Genomic DNA, 21296 nt, shown 5'->3' with positions numbered 1-21296 from the left:
GGTGGTCTTCGGCGGGGGGGGGGGGGGGGGGGGGGGGGGGGGGGGGGGGGGGTGTAGTCCCGTTTTTCAGTTTTTTCTATAACTGAGCGGTTGAGATGTAAACAAAGTCATTATATGTCGTTTAAGGTGAAACTCAGCTTTCTTGACAGCGGTCGTGATAGTACGGGAGTCCAGAGAGGCCATGAGCTGTTGATGTAATTTCTGGATTGTTATCTTGAGATAAGGAGTTAATTATCTTGTGATCTCAAAATAACCGAACTTCTTGAGATCACAAGATAATTAACTCCTTATCTGGAAATAATAGAGAAAGCTATAACTAGCTCGTGGCCTCTCCGGGCTTAAAATTTCCGGAATAAAAGTAATTTTATTCACCACCTAAAACCACCAGGGACCTTAGGAGGGAGCTGTTTCATAAAGATTTCTCAGTAATCTGCGTACCTTAAGCCATAAGCTGATCAACTATAAGCCTTGCTTTTTGGGGCCTGCATGATCAGGCTCACTGAGTAATGTTGATAATGGTTCAATTGTAATAACAACATCTATTTTGCCTTATGTTATTTTGCCTGTATCTCTCAGCAAGACATAATAGGTTAAAAATCTCAAAACTATCAAACAATATCTCAAGCGTCCAGCAGTGTACTCTTCATTTCATTCAACTTTCTGTGAAGGTATTAGACGCTTCAGATGGGTGGTTCTGCAGCACCATCATGAACATTTTTGACCCATAAAGTTTCTCTAGCGTTAAGCATTTCACATCGAACCACTCTATATGACTGTTTACCTCTTACAAATCATACAAAATTTAAAAAAAAAAGGGTGGAGTTCTCCTTAATCACTAACATGCTTTTGAAAAACTAGGCCCTGATCATTCATTCTGTATTGGCCTTATTAATGCTAAGATTATATATATATCTTCTTTTTTTTTTTTTACAGTACCGGTAGTACAAACCTATCAAAAGGACCAATGGTTCTATGACTTGTAACAGAACCATTTTAAAAGGTTCTTTTAAAGAACAGTATACAGAGTTTCTATCATAGAGAACCATTTAACCATGCAATAAATCATTTATGCATTCAAAACTGTGCGTCACTACAATCCTGTATATAAGCATTGCCTTCACTGAAGAACCATTTTTAAGGATGTACAGTCAACTGAGCATCATCATATTAAGCAACAAGCATGAACACGGTTCTGCAGCACTGTTTTAGAATCTTTTTTGCCGCTGAAAGTGTTGGAGAAGGTGGCAAAAAACGATCGATCCATATTATACAAATACATCCTTTTTCAACTGGACCCAGACAGTTCGTAACAGGTGTGTCTTAATGTAACCAGCCACATTCAAATACAACAGCACACAAGCAAAGAAAGATCACAGGACAAGCAGTTCTGTCAAATCACTTTAACAAGAAAAAACAAAATACATTGCAAAATTTGCAGTTTCTCATTTCGGTCATCAATTAAATAGTACAAGTAGTAAAATAAGACTCCCAGTTCATGTGAAATCCTGAACAAATGATGAAGCAGTTGTTGCTTGTGCTCTAAGGCAACCACGTAATTCCGTTCTTACTGATATAAAAATGTTAGTAATTATATATTACTTTCTCTACAGCTCAGCTATGAGAGATGGACTCCTGATAGTGCAAAACTGCTCCCCTATTTTGGCTATTTGAAATAAATAACGTAACATTAATTGCACAGTGGCACAAGGGAGTTTCAAACCCGATGCACCTGACTTCAGCCCACGGCAGTCAGTTCAAAATCATGCATCAAGTCTTTCTCCGTTTTGCTTTCATTGCTTGTTTTCTTTTCATCTCCTCTTCCTCCATACGTATGTCTTCTTCGTCCTCCTGGATACCCAAGCGTAAACTGAAGCAGAGAAAAAACAAAGTATTAAGGTACACACTGGTGTTTGCGTTTAAGCGTCCACTTTGACTCGCATGTCAGGTTTTTTTTCCCCCTCCGAACAAATCATGTCATTTTTCTCCGTTTGGCCTCTTTCTGTTTCACTTCTTCCAGCTCTCGTCGTTCTTCCTCCTGATCCTCAAGCACAGCCAATCGCAGGCTACCAGCACAAGACGCCAACGCAGAACACAAAGAGGCACACGTTATGACTTATGATGATGCAAATGGATGCCAAATATACCTTGGTCTGCATACATTTCTTTAGGTCAAATAAATTCAGTCTAGTTTGTTTACCTTCTGGCCTCCTCCTTCTGCTGTTCTTTCCAACTGCTTTCCATAAACTTCAATGCATAGTCACTCTCATCTTTATATCTAATAAAAAACAATTCACACTTAATTACACATAACTTCTGTATGTTCAGCATTACATCAACAGTGTGTGAAGTAGTCCTCAAGTGAAATTTAATACTTTAAGACTCTCATGCCACTCTACACTTACAGTGACCATATTCCTGCATAATTATATGACTAAGACAAACAATGTAATTCAGAGTGCTTTGATGTGAGCTGCTTCATTTTAGAGAAGCCATGTCAGAACTGTCCATAGTGGCTACCTTACAGAAAATGGTTATGAATGTGCTGCCCTTTGTCTGAGACACTGTTTTATGACAGTTCTGAGAAGGTTTTGGCCTGCTAGTCTTTAAAATCCACTCATGACAGAGGCGTACTGCAGGATGTTCTGAGGCAAAACATCCATTTTCAAATTCACCACAACTTCATTATCAACATTGTGTGTTGATGTCTTCATTTGTGTTGTAGACATTGCCACCCCTGACACCCATCACTACTACTGTGAAGAAACCAGAGACAGAAAGTTTCTCCTCAATGCACCTCAAACCGCTCTCTTTGATCATTTATGTCCCAGTGACAATTGGAGGAATTCTCCTTAAGGCCTTAGTTTGGTAAAATGACAGACAAATTAAGACTTTTAAGGACCCACAGACATTATAAATCAAGTTCACTTTCAAACAGCTGATAACTTACTTGGTCCTATCATAGCCAAAGATTTCCCTGATGTGCTTTGAAATTTCATCTTGCTCTTCTCCTTCATCATCAATGAAGTCATCCATCTCTGGGTCATAATCTTCTTCGTCTTCATACTTACGTTTGTAGCTAGATGTTATCGGCGGCAGCAGTGGTCCTTTAAAAAGGGTCAGAGAAAGACACAAACAAAAGCCATTATAAATGTGAATAATCAAACATACTTAATACTTATAGTATTAGATGTTTATAATAGCAATATTTATGAATTCCCTGTAGAACGTGACTAAGACTACCTTGCCACAGTAATAATGAAGGTGAGTGAACCATGAGACATTTGCTGACTAAACCTGCTGGACATGCCTGCAAGTACCGTTTTTACAGGCACGCAGTCATTAAATCGCAGGGAGCTTCTACTCTAGCAGACTGACAAAAATGTAAATGTTTGGCAAAACAACTAATCAGCAGCACTTATTCTGGCCTCCTAGCTCTCAAGGCCTACAACACAAGTGAATAATTATATCTCTCCTGAGAAGGGAAAAAAAAAAAGATACCACAACTAAGAAATCTCTTACCAGGTGGTCTAAACAAAATTCTATGGCCAGTTGGTCCTATTATTGTTTTGGGGCCTTGGGGAACTGAAGGCCTTGGAGCCATTCCTGGTTTGGGTGCAAAGTTCTTAGATGAAATCGTCTCTGACACAACAGTGCACTGGGGTCTTCCAGGACCCGAGCCCATGCTGTTTAGTGGTCGTGCGGGCATGCCGCCACCGGGCCTACTAGATCCATTTGCAGAGGGTCTTCCTCCTCCAGGCACAGGACGGCCTTGCAAACTACCTCCAGCTCTCGGCTGCTGTGTGTCTGCTTGCTTTGAGGAGTTACCAGGTGCAGATCTCATAGTTCCATTGCCACCTGGTCGAGGAGCAGGGATGCCTCCAGATCGCGACACTTCTTTTCCAGGCTTCTGAGGCGGTCCTCCCTTGCTTGAGATACTCTGTCCAGGTCTGACCTGTCCAGATCCTTTGATCCCTTGCCCTTGGCCCGGCAGTCTAAACGGGTTTGATCCAGGTCGGTTCCCAGAACTACTTGATTTTTCTTGAGGTAATCCAGGATACCCCTTCTTCAAGGTAAGGACACTTGAGGTGGTGGGCTTTTGGCCTGTCTGCGGCCTGGTTACTGCATGCTTGACTGAGGCTGGGGAACCACTCTTCATGGTAGATTTACCACTTAAGGCACCTGAGGAGCTTGAGCCAGGTTTGGACCCGTTTCCATGAGATATCTTGGCAGAACTGTGCGGCCGCTCACTTGGCGTATGCTGCTTTGGCATTTTGCTATTTCCACTGGGGGTTTTTTCACTTGAAGACTTGTGTGATTTGCTTTCCCTACTGTCCCTGTCAGTCACATGCTTCTTGTGAGAATTTGAGGTGGACTTGCTATCTTTTTGCCCTGAAGTTTTTTCTCCTTTACTATCTCTCCCTTTATCTTGTTTCTTAACTTTTCGCTCAAGTTCTAACTCCCTAATTTCATCTGCTGTGCGAAGCCTGTCTTCAGTTTTCTTGACTGTAGATTTTAATTCAACAGGTTCAAACTGTTTTTTCTCAGCAAGCTTTAAAAGGTCTGCAAAGTTCATGGGCGGTCGAGCACTTTTAGCTGGAGCACTGGGTTTCCTCTGTGCGTTGCTCATTTTGCTTGACCCATCACTGCGGGCCTGAGGCCTTACTGCCACTGGTTCTGGCTCAGATTCAGAATCAGTTGCTTCATACTCATAATTGTCGTCATCATCATAAACATCTGTATTATCCTGCCCTTCATCAACCATTTCTCCCTTAGACCGCCTTTTCTTGGGTTGCTCTACAACAGGTATGCCATTGTAGCCCCTAAAGTTGTCCTTGGTGCGAGATGCCATGGCACGCGCCTTTCTGTCAGACTTCAGTTCGACCCTTTTAGCCAGAAGATCGTCTTTCTGCTTTTTTTTCTCCAGATCTGAAAGTAAAGTATACAGAATTAAAGAGAGGAATGCAAAATAAAATAAAACAATTAAAAAGAAAACCACCCGTTAAATATTACCTTTCTTTTTTTGCTCAGTTTCCTGCTTCTTCAAGAAAGCCTGTACTGCAGCTGAACTGACCCCTTTTATTTTGGGGTCTTTTTTTGGAGGACCAGGTTTCAAGCTATACCTCTTCTGCAAATACAGAGACAAACATCTTTAAAAAGGGGCTACTGCCATGTTAACAGACTGATCACTAGCTGCGTTGCATCTCTTCCTACGTTTCACAGGAATCTTATAAACTATCGGACTGACAAAACAGACAAAAGCTTAACAGTATAAAAACACCAGAGTCGTCATTCCACACCAGACATACGGGGCTGGCTAACACAATCTGACTCATGAGTAGATAGCAACCTACCGCTGTGCTGCTATGGCCCTGCTTTTGGGAAGCCATGGACAGGACGCTGCTGAAATCCATAGCGGCAAATGTCGAGCTGGCTACCAAGAGCTTCTAACTTCGCGATGTATCAGCTGTTAGCCTGTTCGCTAGCTGGCTGCGAGAGGCACGGCTGCTTTACTTTGCTTGTAGCTAGCTTTGTCCAGATAACAAAATCAGCTTTGTACGCCACACTCAGACGGCTGCATTTTACCAATATGTACTAAAACGAGCTTCTGCGACGGTATCAGTCCATTCTCGACGACGAACGAGCTACTACACCGACCTGGAGAGGCATATCTGGCCAACTTCAGTGAGCTAGGTTAGCGAGCTAGCTAACGTTAGCTTGCCTAGCCTATGTGAACCGATGTAAGATTAACGTTCCCAGTTAAAACGAAGAGAGTCGGTCGGTCAGATCTACAAATACACTAGTTAACTCCCATTTCTCGACATCTTCGGTGCGTCGCTTATGTAATTACGCGATACATTGAATCGAAAACAAGAACAGAAGCACGGAGAGAGAGAGAGGGAGAGAGGAGAGAGAGAACAAACACGTCCACTTCTAATCCGTCCACATCATTTCTGAGCGGTGAAGAGGCGCCTCATCCGGTCGGAGAACATATGTAACATCCGGAATGACCTGCCTGTCACGGCGCAAGACAGGCAGATGTTGTGGCGGACACTCTGTGCTGAGACGCGGTCTGAACGGGCAGGGTTTAATGGCTCACCGCGGCGGCCTCGGAACGGACACTTAGACCGATTTTTGACATATTATCGCGCTGCACATTTGCTGAGGAGTTTAAAACCCTAAAGAAACGCAGGACTAGAAGCGCCGCAAGGTGTCACAGTTCTCCTCCAGGCTCCTGTAAGTAGAGTTACGGTGATTTATAGCTTTTCATTTATCGTGCCACGGTCACTTAATCACATCTGAACCCACTTTTGTTTGACAAATGACCCTCACTGCGTCATCAGCACAGCGGGAACACACGCGTGCCGCAAACGGACGGTGTAAATAACAACCAGAGGGGGGCCCCGGCCCCGCCCCCAAGTGGGCGGTGCGCTTCGCCTCGCTCTTGTCCTATTTACCGACGGCAGCGCGTTCTGATTGGACAGATATTTTAACTACATCCTATCCGTGCGCTTCCTCTCTGCCTCCACCCACGGTTACAGCTGATTCTCTCCTCCCTCCGTCATGATGAACTGTCCCAAACAAGACGGAGAGAAAAACAGTTTTCCGCACAAAGGACCGTGAAATAGTCTTGCTCTGTCCTTCCATCTCCACTCCGGCGCCGATCCTCTGCCTGTCCGCTCAGGCGACATTCCTGGTACAGATCATGGTTTCACCTGTCACTGTGGTGAGTGGACGACTTATTCAGTTATTCTGCAGTTTCTCTGAAAAAGGCTTCTTCCCTGCGATCCCAAGTCATAGCACCGGTGCTGCTGCGCTCTGCTCATGTTATGTGTTCAAATGATTTCTCCCTGCCTTTTAACGCATCACAACCCCGCATCTGTCTGCTCTCCTTCAGTCCGGTGCTGGTTGTGGCGATTGTCTGCTGCAGCTGTAACAATAATGCACCATAGCATTGTTAATCCATAGGATTTGCCCCGTAATCTTAATCTGAAAACATTAGTCAATGGCAGTAGTCCTAAATATTTCCCTTTAGCGCGGAGATTATTCAATTGCACATCATCGAGCCTGTTATATCTGGATAAACAATGAGCACGTGATCATGACCAGCATGCCCATGTTTGTTTATGTATCTATTTATTATTATTATTATTATTATTATTATTATTATTACAGCCTTCGTCTCCATCCGCAGCTCATCTGATCTTAGGCTTGGTGCAGGTCTAACAGCAGCTCCTCTCCTCGGTTTGATATGAGAGCTATTTCTATAATCGCGCTCAGTGAAGCCAACTTTGGCTCCGTCCCATCAACCGGCACTTTGTAAGCTGCTCCGCGTAACGAGACAAAAAGAAAGATTCTCATGATTTCCTTATTGTTTCAGCGCTTTCAGCTGCTTTCAAAGGGCTCGCAGCGAAGCGCTCATGTGACGGTGCTTTTTCCTTTTTTCTTTCTCCGGGTGACGCATGCGCCCAGCGCGCCTGTAGTGGACCTGCACTCGCAGCGTTAGACACGGGGCTCTCAGACTCTCAGCAAGGAGCAGTGATTAAATATCCCGGCGCCTCATCTGAACGGCAGGCTGTCGGTCAGTAAACTAGCCCACTGAGGTGTGATCGCGTTCTATGGTCAGTTTAGTATAAATTAGTACAGTGTAGTGCACATCTATCCCATAATGTTTTATATCTAATAGTTATTCTATTATGTCTCCTCAGACATGTATATATTCACACAGCTCTTTAGCTCCTTTCACATCAGCTCTTTATTATTCTTTTTATTGTGTTTTTATTTTATTTGTCTCATAGTTAAATGTTGGTTAACAGTCTGTGTGCTTGTCTGGTCTGTTTAGTGTCGTACATGTGAGCACTCGCCAAGACAAATTCCATATATATGATAGAAACCTGACAAAAATAAAGCGTTTCTGATAATCTTGGTATAGATTGTTAAAGGGACACTCTGTCTAAAATGTTGTACACATGCCTTCTCGCCCTCCTGTAGTGGTGCTACAGTGGTCTCAAGAGTGAGATTTTCCAGTTTCAGCACTAGGAAAAACCCCTTCTGATGATGTATCTTGAAGGTGGGCATAAAACTGAAAAACAGAGCTGATTTGGAGTGGATTTTATGTGTTGGCTGTGGACGCTAGTCAAAGTTACTTCAAATAGCCAAATCTTACATCTGTATTTCTATGTCTCTACATCACAGGTACATGACTGGATTTATTTATTGCCAGAGGGCAGCTCACAGTGATTGAATGACATATTTGCTTATGAATAGGACACAAATAATGAATTCTGTCAAGACTATAAGGCTGAGGCATGCCATACTGCAATACACAATATTACCTAACGTGACAAATAACATATCTCATATATAGTAAATTAACAGTAGAAGGCAAAATGTTCTTAACTTTTAATGTAAGTCGATGTAAAGAGGTTTTATTCAAAGTCATTTTGCCTGTTGGTGCATTTATTATTTTCATTGAACTTTATTCTGCGTATTCACATTATATTGTTAATTTGATGTAATATAGTAGTACAACAACTTTCACCTTATTTTCACAGCGTGGGCCAGGATTCAGTTTCAGAGCTTCATTCCACCATCTGCACGCTTCCTTCTTACAAGCTCCTGCCAGTAACTGTGATTCTTAGCCAATTATTAAACATTGAAGTAATAACTTTGTGTAAATAGGCACATATTGAGTATTAGAGTATAACAAAGTGTAAAAGACAAGCCTACATGTAGTAACTGTTGGAAATCATTACTAATTTTACCTTTGAGACACTGATTTGCTGAGTCCTGTTCCAGAGCCGCAGTGGCTTACTGTGACCTTTCCCAGACTGCAGGGGTACAATCTGATTAAAATATAGGCTTGCTAACAATAGCCATGTTTCCAGTGGAACAGCACAACTTCAGCCCCCCACTTCCTCTCCTAGGCCAAGGAATCAAAACAGCCAAGTTCTCAGACTGGGCAAGTGCACTAGTCCTGATGCAAAGTGTATTCAGGGCAGCTTGCCATCTGGCATTTAAGTGTCTATATTATTAATGCTGCGTAAAATGTGCAGGGCACCTATACAATTATACCAAGCTATATATATATATATATATATATATATATATATATATATATATATATATATATACATCTTTCATCTTATACAAGCATTTAAGACAGACATTTATTAGGAACATGTAAAACACAAAATGAGAAAATTCCTAACAGGATTTTTTTTCAGAAGCACCCTGTTTTTTGGAGTGTTTTACTTAAACCCCTCCTTTCTGTGTTAATCTTTCAGGCTTTGATTTGGATTATGCCTGAGCTGTGAGGGTGCTTTGATTATTCTTGTCATTTCCTATGCTGATGTGTGGCATTTCACTCTCATTTTTATTCACTCAGAAAGATGCATTAGCAGCCACCGTGTTCTCTCTCTCTTTCTCTCTCTCTCTCTTTCTCTCTCAGAGCATGCATGCGGGGACACAAATGGACACAATGAATAGAATATTCTGATATGCTGTGAACACTAGATTGAGTGTTTTCGGCTAGTGCTGGAGGCCTCCAGCTCGGTGGGAAAAAGTGGAGCAGAAAAGACAGAATTACAGTCACATGCCCTACCAAGCTGAAGTATTTACAATATGCAGCAGGGGAGCTAAAGCAAACGTATCTTTCTATTGTGTTACGGTCATGGTGTGAAGAATACAGTTGTTCTGAGGCTGTTTCTTTGTTGTGCTGATATCTGTGGCTGCTTTAGCTATTCGGATTGGAAAGGGATGAATGATTGACTGATTGGAGACACAAACTGTGCTGCCATAAATTCACTAGAAGTACATCTGTGATCGTAAAACATTATTTTAGCTCTCGCTCCATCTGCCCCACTCTAAGAGCGCTGTGCGGTACTTGGGTCTTATCTGCCTTGGGTTTTTATCTATTGCCATAGATAAATACTGTACTGCCAGGCTATGGACAGAGAAAACAAAGCAGTACATCATCACCCCCTTATTTATTCTTTTCCGTCAGTGACGGTGGACTAATTTGGTTCATTTGTTTCACAGAATTATGCAATTGTTGGTAGCAGGGGACATATCATGCTCCAAATTGAGCCAGGCTTCTGGAATGAGCCTCTCCTTTGTGAGTCGGCCCCGGGGGTTTAAGCAAGAGCGCGGTTTTGCAATCAGCTTGGTCCCTCCGCTCGGCCTTCGTGCCATGCTGCTCTGAAGTGGTGGGATGCAGCTGGGTTGTTTTTGTAGGTTTCAGAGCACAAGGTGAAATGTTCAGCAGGATTGCTTTGCTTTGAGACATCCCCCTCCTCTCTCTCTCTCTCCCTCTCCCTCTCCCACTCTCTCCCACTCTCTCTATCACTCTCACTGCCAGAGAGATCTAGAACACTGTGGACTGGACAGCTTGCCCTTCCTCCCTTCATAAACACAATAACCCTGAAAAGTTTTTGTTTGATAAGCTTTAGATGTTGGATTCATATGTTCTGTGTTTTGACGCCATAAACAAGACAATCATATTAAAATAATCAGTTATTGAGAGTAATTGTTGTCACTGTGGTGAGTCATTAAACCATCTCAAACACAGATGATAGACAATGACTTACATATTGTCTACCCATTGTCTACAGTCTATTACATGGCTGGTTATTGAGAAGAGTTATCACTTCCATTTTGCCATACTATTAAAATCAGATTTTGAACATATATCTGTTTCTTTGTAAAAATTTCATAAACCATTAACCAGCAGAAATGCTACAAAAATGTTTTGGAATAAAATCATTTCACATTAACTAACATTAATAGTTAAAGTATTTGCCCTCTCCTATGAAGAGAACTCTTACTATTATGCGTAGTCGCATAACAAACTACATCTACCTTCGTTTCAGTGCCAACAAACAAGTAATAACTCTCAGCTTCTCTATAGCCAGCCATGCAATAGACTGCAGACAATATGTAAGTCATTGTCTATCATCTGTTTTTGAGGTCTTTTAATGACTCACAACAGTGACAACAATTGCTCTCAATGACCGATGGCAAAGAGGGTGATTTTTAATTACAGAAAACAACACTGTGGACACAACAATGACTTCTCATCAAATCTTAATAAAATATTTCATCTTCAAGTTACAAACGCAGATGTGGTGCTGATTGAAATCATCTGCTTGTCCTAGAGAATTTCCCTGCTTGTTTCAGTGAGCTGTGAATGAAAAACAAATAAAAATAATAATAAAATCAAGGTTTCATTATTATTAATAATAATGATATTATTATTATACCAAATACGAAAGAGAAGTAAAGTTTTAATTAAACACCAAGTTAAAGAGAAACATTTTAAAATGTTTTTTAAAAGTGTGCACTGAGCTTGTCTCTCTAATAAAAGGTGGAATCCTCAGTCTAAAATCATAACTGAAAGAGTCTCTCCACGTTTTCTGTATTATACAGAGGGTATTTGTAGAAGGCCAAGATCTGCAGATCTAAGATCATATGCTGGAACATAAACAGACAGACATTCTGTGATGTAAGCGAGTGCTTAAAAGTAATTTAGAACCTTAAAAACTAGTCGCAGAAGCTAACCTAAAAGATAGAGCCATCAGTGTACGTCTTTCAAAACAGGAGTGATAGGATCTCTCTTTTTTGATTTTGTTGAATGCGCGCTGACGCAAGTTGTAAAGGACAATTGTTTTCTTAGGAAGTCCAATAAGAAGAGCATTACAGTGATCAACACTGCTAGTAACAAATGCACAAACAAGTTTCTCTGTGTGGCTCTGAGATAGAAAAGGTCGAACTTTATCACGATTTTTCAAATTATAAAAGGCTTCTTTAGTGACTATGTTTAGATGCGGTACAAAAAAAGACAATTGAGTCTAAGATTCCACCTAGGTTTCCTATTTCAGGTTTGGTATATGAATCAAAAGAACCAAGCTTCTCAAAAAGCGGCTTTCTCTGAATTTTAGTACCAAGCATTAAAGCACAATACAGAATCCCTCCAACCATAAACTGCTGGCCTCACAACTGATGTTTAACCCAGGCACGTTTTGTCCTTTCTGCTCTGTACTTGGTGTCCAGGTGAAGAGTGAAGGCCCAAAGCTGGTGCCCTTCTTCAAAGCCACTTGTGTGTACTTTGTGCTGTGGCTGCCCACCTCCAGCCCATCCTGGTTCAGTGCCCTCATCAAATGTCTGCCCATCTTTTGTCTCTGGGTGTTCCTGCTGGCCCATGGCATCAGCTTTTTAGGAGCCCATTCCAGTGCCCGGAAGATCCTGGCAGGACTCATATTCTCAGCTCTCGGAGATGCTTTTCTCATCTGGCAGGAGCAGGGCTACTTCATCCATGGTGAGTTGACTGTATTTCATCTCTTCATGTAGCAGGAGGTCAAATAGGTGACTGTGTGATTTTTTTTTCAGTGTTGTAAGTCAATAGATGTTTGTCCCAAATGCTATGAAGCATGAAGTTACATATTTTTGCTTTTTTGTTTTGTTTGAACAAATCATTGTGTCTCCATTATTATCTTTTTTTTCTGTAGAATTTAAAATCCCAGCTGCTGTTTAAATGTATTTAAATTTATTGTATAATTAATTTCCATTTAAATTTAAGGATTTTCCTTCTCCTGTAAAGATACCTCTTTGGAGATACAAGTTTTTTTTGCTGACAGCAAGAATATACTATTGATCACCAAGGTACTGTCAACAATAACAACAACTTAATCCAAAGCCAAAGCCTTTTTACTGTGTATCTCAAATTGGGTGTAAAGCACTAGCCACCTTTGGCGTGTGCTGGTTAAGGTCCTCAGCCACAGATTGCTTTATGAAGCAGAAGGAAAGAAGCCAGGAGAGTGTACTGTGATTTGAAATTTCAAAATGTTAGATAATAATGTCTTTAGTTGTCAGTAGCTACATTTTTGTGTGAAATAATTTTCATTAGACTTGTTCAGTTATGCAGAGAAAGAGTATCTAGGATGTTATAGCCAAATGCTTTAAGTAAGTTGCTATGACATTAATAACTAATGTTATGGCTTAATTGATATACCGTGTGGTACCGCATGGATAGATGTCATTTCCGTTTAGTGCAAAACATTCATGTTTGATTTGAGATGACACTGCCTTTTTGATATCTAGGATCTAGAGGGGGAGGCGCAGAGTATATAGTGCTTACATTAAGACCCAAGATTAGTTTTGCATTGGAGCAAAGATAATGGATAACAGATAATGGATGCTTGTGGTCATTACTTTAGCCTAGTGCAAATGTAAATACTTAAAACATCACATGCTTGCCTCCAACCACATTCTTAAGTAATCTTAAATCTTATGTGGTTTCTGACACTGTATGACATACAGTGTGCAAAAATATAGACAAAATTCAAGGCTGCTCCTCTTGTTTAAGACATGCAACATACATTGATCGATTTTTAGGGAAAGGGATGTTAAACAATGTAAGTGGGAAAAGCCCATCCTACACTGAAATATCCAATACAGCATTAAGTGTTTTACTGAACCATGACATCTTTGTGTATACAGGGCTGCTGATGTTCGCCATCACCCACATCCTCTACTCCTCTGCTTTTGGGATGAAACCAATTAATCTACTGGCAGGCCTAGTTATAGCCACCATATCAGGCCTTTGCTACACCCTCCTCTACCCCTACCTGTCTGCACCCTTCACATACCTCGTAGCTGTCTACATCGCTCTTATTGGCTTCATGGGCTGGAGGGCCATCGCCGGTGTCCAGCTGGCCAACGACCTGTGGACCTGGACAAAACTATCTGCCTGCTTGGGAGCCGTTCTCTTCATGGTGTCTGACCTCACCATTGCCGTCAACAAGTTCTGCTTCCCCGTTCCACATTCACGGGCCATCATTATGGCTACATACTACGCGGCCCAAATGCTGATTGCCCTGTCGGCTGTGGAGTGCCAGGACGCTGACGTGGCCAGGAAGAGAGTGTGAGGAGCCCTGCTTTAAACCTGCCTCACACCAGCAACCTACAAAGAGCGGCAGCTTCACTCGTTTGGGTCCAGTCCCCCTCCCCACAAAGCCTCATTCTTTAGCCCCTTGGTCCCATTGTGGCTTCCCCAGCATGATTCTGTTTGAGTTGTTTTATGTTTCTGTAGGAGGTTTGACCATTGTTGGAGAGTGCGTGAGGTTCGGCCTCCATTTGGAGGCTTTATGTTGGATTTGTGTTTTATTAACTCAGCAGTCCGGCCCTTTCTTTTAAGTTTATATTTTCCAGTTTAGTTTTGGCTTTTCATATAGGTTTATGTCCATTCCGAAGTTGAGAAAGGAAACATGAATCTGTCTCATGACAAGTTTCTCTTAGGGATTCTCTTCTATTCTCTTAGTTGTTAGTAGATGCTCTGTAAAATGGCATTCTGTTCAGAGCACTCCTAGTGACTTGCTTATTTTGCTCAAGACAGCCACTCTGCCTTCTTTCTGTGTTTCTTTCTCCTCCTTGCTCTCCTGTTGTATTTTAGAGAGTCCCAGCAGGCCCAAGGAGACCTGACTGTTCTGTAGCTGTTGTGATTAGCTTTAGCTTCTCACTGGTGCAAAGGAATGGACAACAGTGTTTGTGTAGCTGGAACAGTTTTTATTTACGGGAGCTGGATTCCCCGTGTTATCTTAGTGTTAAAGACATAATCAAAGCATGACTTTTTATACTAAATATTCTAGTCGAGCAGATAGAACGGATAACCCCATGCTCTGTCTCTGTATGCATCCTGTCAGTATTCTGTATTTTTATTCTGTCTTTTTGTCCTTGAGACATTTCGCAGTATTTGCTCTGCCAATTTTGTTTGTTAAGCTGAACTTGAACACTCACACATACTGTTCTCTTCCTCCCCGCACACTTGTAGATGCGCATTCTAATGCTGGACAGGGTAGTTCTTGCTGCAAATCTTCAGCAGTAGTTCTATCTTTGTGCATGGAGGGGCATAACAGAAGATTATATCATATGATAGATAAGCCTATGCTTACAACTACATCTGTGTTGTTTTTTTTTGTTATTGTTTTTTTTTTTTACTGGAAAGCTGATGATGTCTATTTTTAGCTTAAGCATGTCACATGATCACCTTACAGGCACCAAACATGACGTAAAAGGGACTTGGTATCCTTAACTAAATACCAAGTTAATACCCCTGTAAAAGGGAAAGGTTACTTCAGGGGAAGTTAGTGCTTCTCATTCTGATGCCTTGGGTAGTCAATCATCAGTTACTTCACTGCTGTACCTCTCTTGTGAAATCTCTGCATTATCAATCCTAGCCTTTTTTTGTGTATATTGTGATGTTAGGTTTCAGGTGCATTTTTCACCGATGCTGTGGGAGGTTAAGAACTTTCTTTCTTGAAAAAGTAGAAGCAAGGCTACTTACCACATTTGTCTTGTTTTACTGACAGGTCACGGCCTATTCAAGTGATAACAGAGAGTCCGCTCACAGGCCATTGTATTGCACTGAGCCATAACTTAGATACAGTCGGTAATTTATCTCTCTCTGTGTGTTTTATCATCTCGTCTTCTGTCTGCTCTCTGCCTCCTACAGTGCGCGTTTGTTGAAACGGGTATTGTCAGTGATCTCTGTGTTCAAACATGAGAGGGAGAACAAACAAAGCTAGTACCTTACCTACAATGTGCTCTTATGCCATCCTCATGATACTCAAACATAGGCAACCATGAAGAAAAGACGAACAATCCAGGAAGCATCAGACTGATCAATATGACCACATCTTTATTTTATTTATTTTTGTTCATTTGGATCTTTTTTTATAGTTGCTTTTCACTCCCAATCTTTAAGTTATAGCGACCCCCTCCACTCTGGGAAAGCAAAGGCCATAGATGCCTCCTCCAGTGCAAGATGCATGAAAAAACTGATGCCACATTCTTAGAAACCACTCACCGAGAGCACCTCGACACACTTGGAGGAGAACATAATCACTTGACTTTGTGTGGCTGCCCAACTGAATGAATCAATTTAACAGCAAAGGAAGAGAAACAGAGTGGTTTCTCTGGTCACACTCCTGCCCTACACGGCCAACAGTGCTATAGACGGTACATTGTACAGCTCAACACCCCTTCACTTTATCCTGTGTACAGGATGCCTTGTGTTGTTGCAGATTTCCCATACAGTCATCCATAAAAGGGATCAGCACCTGGTTTTCTATCGCTGCTAAACAAGGGAAAACAAACTGTGATGGAAACGCTATCGGGCTCTTTATGTGTTCAGCTGTTGTACTGGAGTGGAGAAGTGAAAGGGTTTTTTTTGGTACATAAACAGTGCAGAGCACAAAGCCTTGCTGTCATTAAAGCAGAAGGCAGATCCTTATCAGGACTTTCATGTCCTGTCACTCAAGCCTGGGTTGAGTTGTTTTAACCCCCCTCCGCCCCCAACATCACATACAAAACGCACACCACACACTCACAATATGTGCATGTGGATATTGGAATATGATATATTTATCATTTACTTTCTTCTTTTACTTATTTATTGCACTTTTATCAACATTAAACAATGCAATTTCAGAAAATGTGTTAATTTATAGACATTTTATTTCACATACAGTAGTGCTTGTCAGTATCTTATAAACTTAACCAGCAGTTAACAAGTTCGAATTTTAGATAGATTGTTATGCTAGACAATTATAAAACGCTAGACAGAATCTAGCATAGGGCTATATGCGCACAGACATATGACCTTGCTTGTCCAAGCACCATTGCAACACGTTGGGTGCTTCAGCACTGAGGACAGTTTCGTAGGATAGGCCTTCCCTATCATCAGTCACGCTGTCAGCAAAACATTTGCTTAGTCAGTCTAAATAGTGTCAGTGGCAGCATTGTCAGCGAAAAACAATGTCTCATCCAAGCCATCATGTGTTATCTTCCCTAACACAATGTTTACTAGCCATCTAAGGAAGAGACCAAGTATTTAGAGATGACTGGCAGGGTTACAGCAGGTCAAACAGCGACTCACTGTCCCTTAAGCATTTTACCTCTTAATCTGCAGGATTATTAGACTTGTTATTTAGGAGCTACTTCAAACTAGCCTGGAACTACTATGAAATTCAGGAACAGAAAGAAAAAAAACCCTTCCCATGATTTTGTTCCCACTGCCTGGCTTCGCTTATTAGTTCAAAGCAGCAGCATAGAAGTCCAGGCAGTGGGAACAAAATCCTGGGGAGGATTTTTACGTTCTGGACCCATTTTCTCTCCTCTGGTTATCACAGAGTAAGGCTCTGAAGTTGAGGCCTACTTGCAGGCCCTTAAGGTTTAAGGGGTTAAAGCTTCTGAAATCTTTGGCTGGATTACTTTTGAACCTAACATGGCTCTTTCAAAGGAATGCTCCAGTGTTTTTCAACCTAATCTGCTGTATCTGTAGCACACAGTCAGTTACCACAGACAAACATTTTGACATGTATCTGCATACTGCAGTAAAACAACAGAAAATCCACTGACTCGAAGTAGACTTATAATAGAAGTCAGCAGGCAAGTGCTAAATAACTTGCTCATTGGCTTCTAGGCAAGTACTCCAGCACCTGCCTTTTGCCTCCTGTTATAAGTGTGATTAGAATCAATAGATTTTCTCTTATTGTTCTAGTATGATGGTGATCGAACTCTTGCATAAGACTGCAGTTAATTGAACTATTGATGTAACTGACTGTCATACCAACTTGTGATTACAATTGTTTGGATTCAATTATTTGGGTTTATGCTATACTCTAGTATAGAGGTTAGGTTGAAAACTGCTGGAGTATTCCTCTAAAGACAAACAATGGGGAATAATGGAATAATGTTCCTCTGATGTTCAGAGCTTGCTGTGTGCAGAGCTTGGTGCTGTAACATGTGATTTTGCTGTGGTATGTGAACAATGCAAAGATTAAGGCCAGTGCGGATGTCTACAGAAGCTACTGTAGTCCATGCAACCAAGCTAAGCTAAGCTTCTCCTCTGTTTGCAGAAAGTAAACGCCACTCAGGCTCCCCTACATGTGACTCCCCTGGGGGCTAGTTAGGCACAGACAGAGGACACCACACCTCCCCCCCGAGCAGTCTCCCCTTTGTCTAAAGCTCGTCCCATCAGAGGAGAACAGGTGCAGTCAGACATGTGGCATGGAAACCCAATCTTTAGCGAAGGAGCTGTGAGAGGGTGAGGAGATGCAAGACAACAGAGGGGCAGAAGGTTCCCTTTCCATCTGGCCTCAAACTCACAGGAGGCCTCTTTCTACCCCCTGCACTGCTGATCGGTTTACCCCTCTATCAACACTCTTACTGTTCCTTCTTTTGTGTGTAGAGACAAAGGGGATGTGGGAGAAAGTACTACGAATGCAGTATTGATGACTATGTGTGTTTGGGGATATCTGTGCTGGTGCTGAGAGAAAATGTAAGGCATCAGCAGAGAGAGAGAGAGAGAGAGAGAGAGAGCAAGTCAATAACACTTGACTAAAATGCACCCTTGTCCTAAGCACAAGAGAATGTAGAGCTGTATATGCACTTTTTTGTTTTTGCTTCCCCCTTATATGCCCTTTCTCTACCGCTCTGTGTAATATGGTCACTTTTGATATCAGTAGATAGTTTGCATTTATAATTCAATTATCTGTTTTCTTGCCGTTCACAGTAGAGGGTGATTTATTGTGATAAACATTGATAACTCTTAAAGCTCCTAGACATGGAGCCTACACTCTTAAAAAGAAAGGTGCCTAAAGCGGTTCTTTGGAGTGATGCCAAAACACGTTTGTTTCCATAAAGTAATGCTTTACTGTAGGGCAGAGTTCATAAGGCTGCATGAGCCATAAGTAGGCTCATCAGGACAATGGTGTAAACCTCATAGACATTCATAAAGGCTTTTTCAGGACAACTGGACTAAACCTACATAAACATTTTGTAAAGGCTAGTGACATCACTTATTTCTGTCACTGAGTTTTGTCATGACACTTTCTTTGGTAAAAAGGCATAGCTACACAGCTGTAATTCAAAGTGCTTGAAATAATAATGTAATTCAGTTTGTAATTTAAAAAGTAACAAAATAAAGTAGAATAGAAATTAAAAATGGGACTACAACAATAGATGTTAAGAGAAAAATCATTGAAATGAAATTTAAAAATATTTTTTTTTCCATTTGTGAAAGTGTTAAAATGATAAAGTGTCATTAGAGGAGAGAAGAGCAGTACAGCTAACAGTGTTTTAAACTGCACTGAAAGCTGCTCAAATGGGAATGTTTTCAGCCTGGACTAAATGACTAGTTGCTAATGATCTGATAGTTCTTCTTGGCTCATACTGCTGTCCACCAGATAATGCTGGTCCTGCACGATTGAGCGATTTATAGACCAGTAATAGTACCTCAAAGTCTATTCTGTAACTCACTGGTAGCCATTGTTAGGATGAAATAATGGGGGTGATTTTACTCTGGCAGCTGCATTTTGAATCATCTGAAGCTGTTTGATTGTGTTTTTTTCGAGTCCAGTTAGGAGACCATTACAGTAATCAATTCTGCTAGAAATAAAGGCATAGATGAGCGATGCTGATGGTTTGACATTGCTTAAATGACACTCACTTTACTTAAGGGCCGCAGATAAAGTTCACTCTTCTTCAACCAGCCTCATGTGGCAAGCTGTCATCAGCTTTATGTGACTGTGATATACACTGAACTACAAATCTATGTCATTTCACGTTAAAAAGCCTAATGTAAGTAAAAATTAATGCCACCTGACAGATGTCAGCTTGACATCAAAGTTGGCAGATGACAAATGATGCCTACTGGAATAAGTGTTTATAGATGTTTATGTAGGTCTTTCTGAGTTGTCATGAAGGGCTTATGTAGGTTTCATGTAACTTTATGAACACTTCCCTGAGATGTGCATAATGTAAAGGTTCCATACTAGTGATCTTCAATGAGTACTCAGGGCAATTAACATTTTTGTCCTATCCAATCCAGCAAAATATAGAAACCATCCTTGGGGACCACTAGAACTGGTTAAAAAAAATCATAGTTCAGTACTATACAAAAGGTCTTTGAGGTTCTCAAAGGTTTTTCTCAGAACTATAAATCCAAGCAAAGAACCATTGAGGAACATTATCTTTTAAAAGAGTGTAGGTTAGCATGATGAGTCAGTAAGGGATCTACAGCTGGTTCTGATGTTAATCTTTAATCAAGCTTCTTAGAAAGCTGGAAAACAGACTGTCACTATTCTTTCTTCTTATTCAGTTGAGTCTTTGCAGTATCGAGCTTGATACATACCAAACCTTCACTGGGAACAAATCTAATGACTCTGAAAGGACAGAAACAAAACGTTAAAGTTTGGGATTTTTTTAACAACCTGTGTACATTCACTCATTTATTCATTCCTACATAGAGCCTGACTTTAAGGTTCTGCATTACTGGACCTCCTTATTGCCTTCCTTGAGCCGAGTGCTGTGAGGAGATGTGCTGGCCACCATCCTCTGGAGATTTCATCTCAGAATTTGTTTTGCTCTCACCTTACATGAAAGGAGAATTCTGCTGATCATTCAAAATTTCTGCAGGATTCAGTGGTTGCGATGTGAACCAGAGTCATTCAGAGTGCTTCAATGTGAAATAGTTAATTGTAGAGAAAATTGTGGAGCTTTCTTTAGAGGTGGTGAACAGAGCATTTCACACCAAACTACTCTGAATGACTGTTTACATCTTAATGATTTAATTATGCAAATATTTCATAAAATCAGTGGAATTCCCATTTAGGTGGCCAAAACATTTCTGTGCTCACTAACTTATTGCATAAACTGCAACAGTTTGTGTAGATCATTTTTGATTAATTCTGATGATATTGTTTACTCTGCCATAGTGGTCAGTAGTAATAGGATGTGGTCTGTGCTCATCAGTTTTAAACACATATAATGCACATATAATGTAAACTTAATATGAAGTGGAGCCAAGTTGAATTCTGAGCATATACACAATACAAGGTGTGACGTTTTTACTTACAAAACATGGCTAACAGCATGTATAACCAGTGGGAATATTATGATCTTATACCAGTTGTCGGACTGTGAATGCAGTCTTTAAAGAGTGTAGTGGGTTTTAGGTTACAGAGACACAAGCTTAAAGGGAAAACAGTTCCGTTTTTTTTACAAATAATATATTAGCCTATAACATTGTAAAGTTGGCATTGTGTTGTGAATGAATTAGTGTTCATTTGCTAAATAATTCTGAATATTTTGCCTTATTGTCATAAATGTTCAGTAGTTTTTTTGTTCCTTTCATTATTGTTCTGTAGAAAATGGCCATATTGCTCATTTCCTGTAGTGAAATTGCTATGAATGTGATTCAATCTATAGAATAAACAAATGCAATTACAATGCAACAGATA

At 40.9% G+C, this 21296-nt stretch overlaps 2 protein-coding genes across 3 annotated transcripts; one reads left to right on the top strand and one right to left on the bottom strand.

Moving 5' to 3' along the window:
* Nucleotides 1-1385: 1385 nt before the first annotated feature.
* Nucleotides 1386-5972, bottom strand: spty2d1 (SPT2 chromatin protein domain containing 1). 2 transcript variants are annotated; one of them, XM_017717518.2, is made up of 6 exons: nt 5352-5972; nt 5011-5125; nt 3520-4926; nt 2948-3104; nt 2198-2275; nt 1386-2063 (listed from the first exon to the last, which is right to left on the bottom strand). In XM_017717518.2, the coding sequence occupies exons 1-6, from the start codon at nt 5409-5411 to the stop codon at nt 1970-1972; spliced, it is 1911 nt and encodes a 636-aa protein (XP_017573007.1). In that variant the 5' UTR covers nt 5412-5972; the 3' UTR covers nt 1386-1969. The 2 variants fall into 2 exon arrangements, with proteins under 2 accessions (XP_017573007.1, XP_017573006.1); XM_017717517.2 differs by having other exon boundaries at nt 1386-1867.
* A 188-nt stretch (nt 5973-6160) lies between these two features.
* On the top strand, nt 6161-21296 carry tmem86a (transmembrane protein 86A). Its single transcript, XM_017717519.2, has 3 exons — nt 6161-6724; nt 12049-12313; nt 13495-21296. Exons 1-3 carry the CDS (start codon nt 6704-6706, stop codon nt 13920-13922), a joined length of 714 nt encoding a protein of 237 aa, XP_017573008.1. The 5' UTR covers nt 6161-6703; the 3' UTR covers nt 13923-21296.

The sequence above is a fragment of the Pygocentrus nattereri genome, chromosome 11, assembly GCF_015220715.1.
Source record: "Pygocentrus nattereri isolate fPygNat1 chromosome 11, fPygNat1.pri, whole genome shotgun sequence".
In the NCBI taxonomy this organism is placed as follows: Eukaryota; Metazoa; Chordata; class Actinopteri; order Characiformes; family Serrasalmidae; genus Pygocentrus; species Pygocentrus nattereri.
Note: the sequence above shows the minus strand (reverse complement) of the source record. Positions and strands in the feature narration are given on the sequence as shown.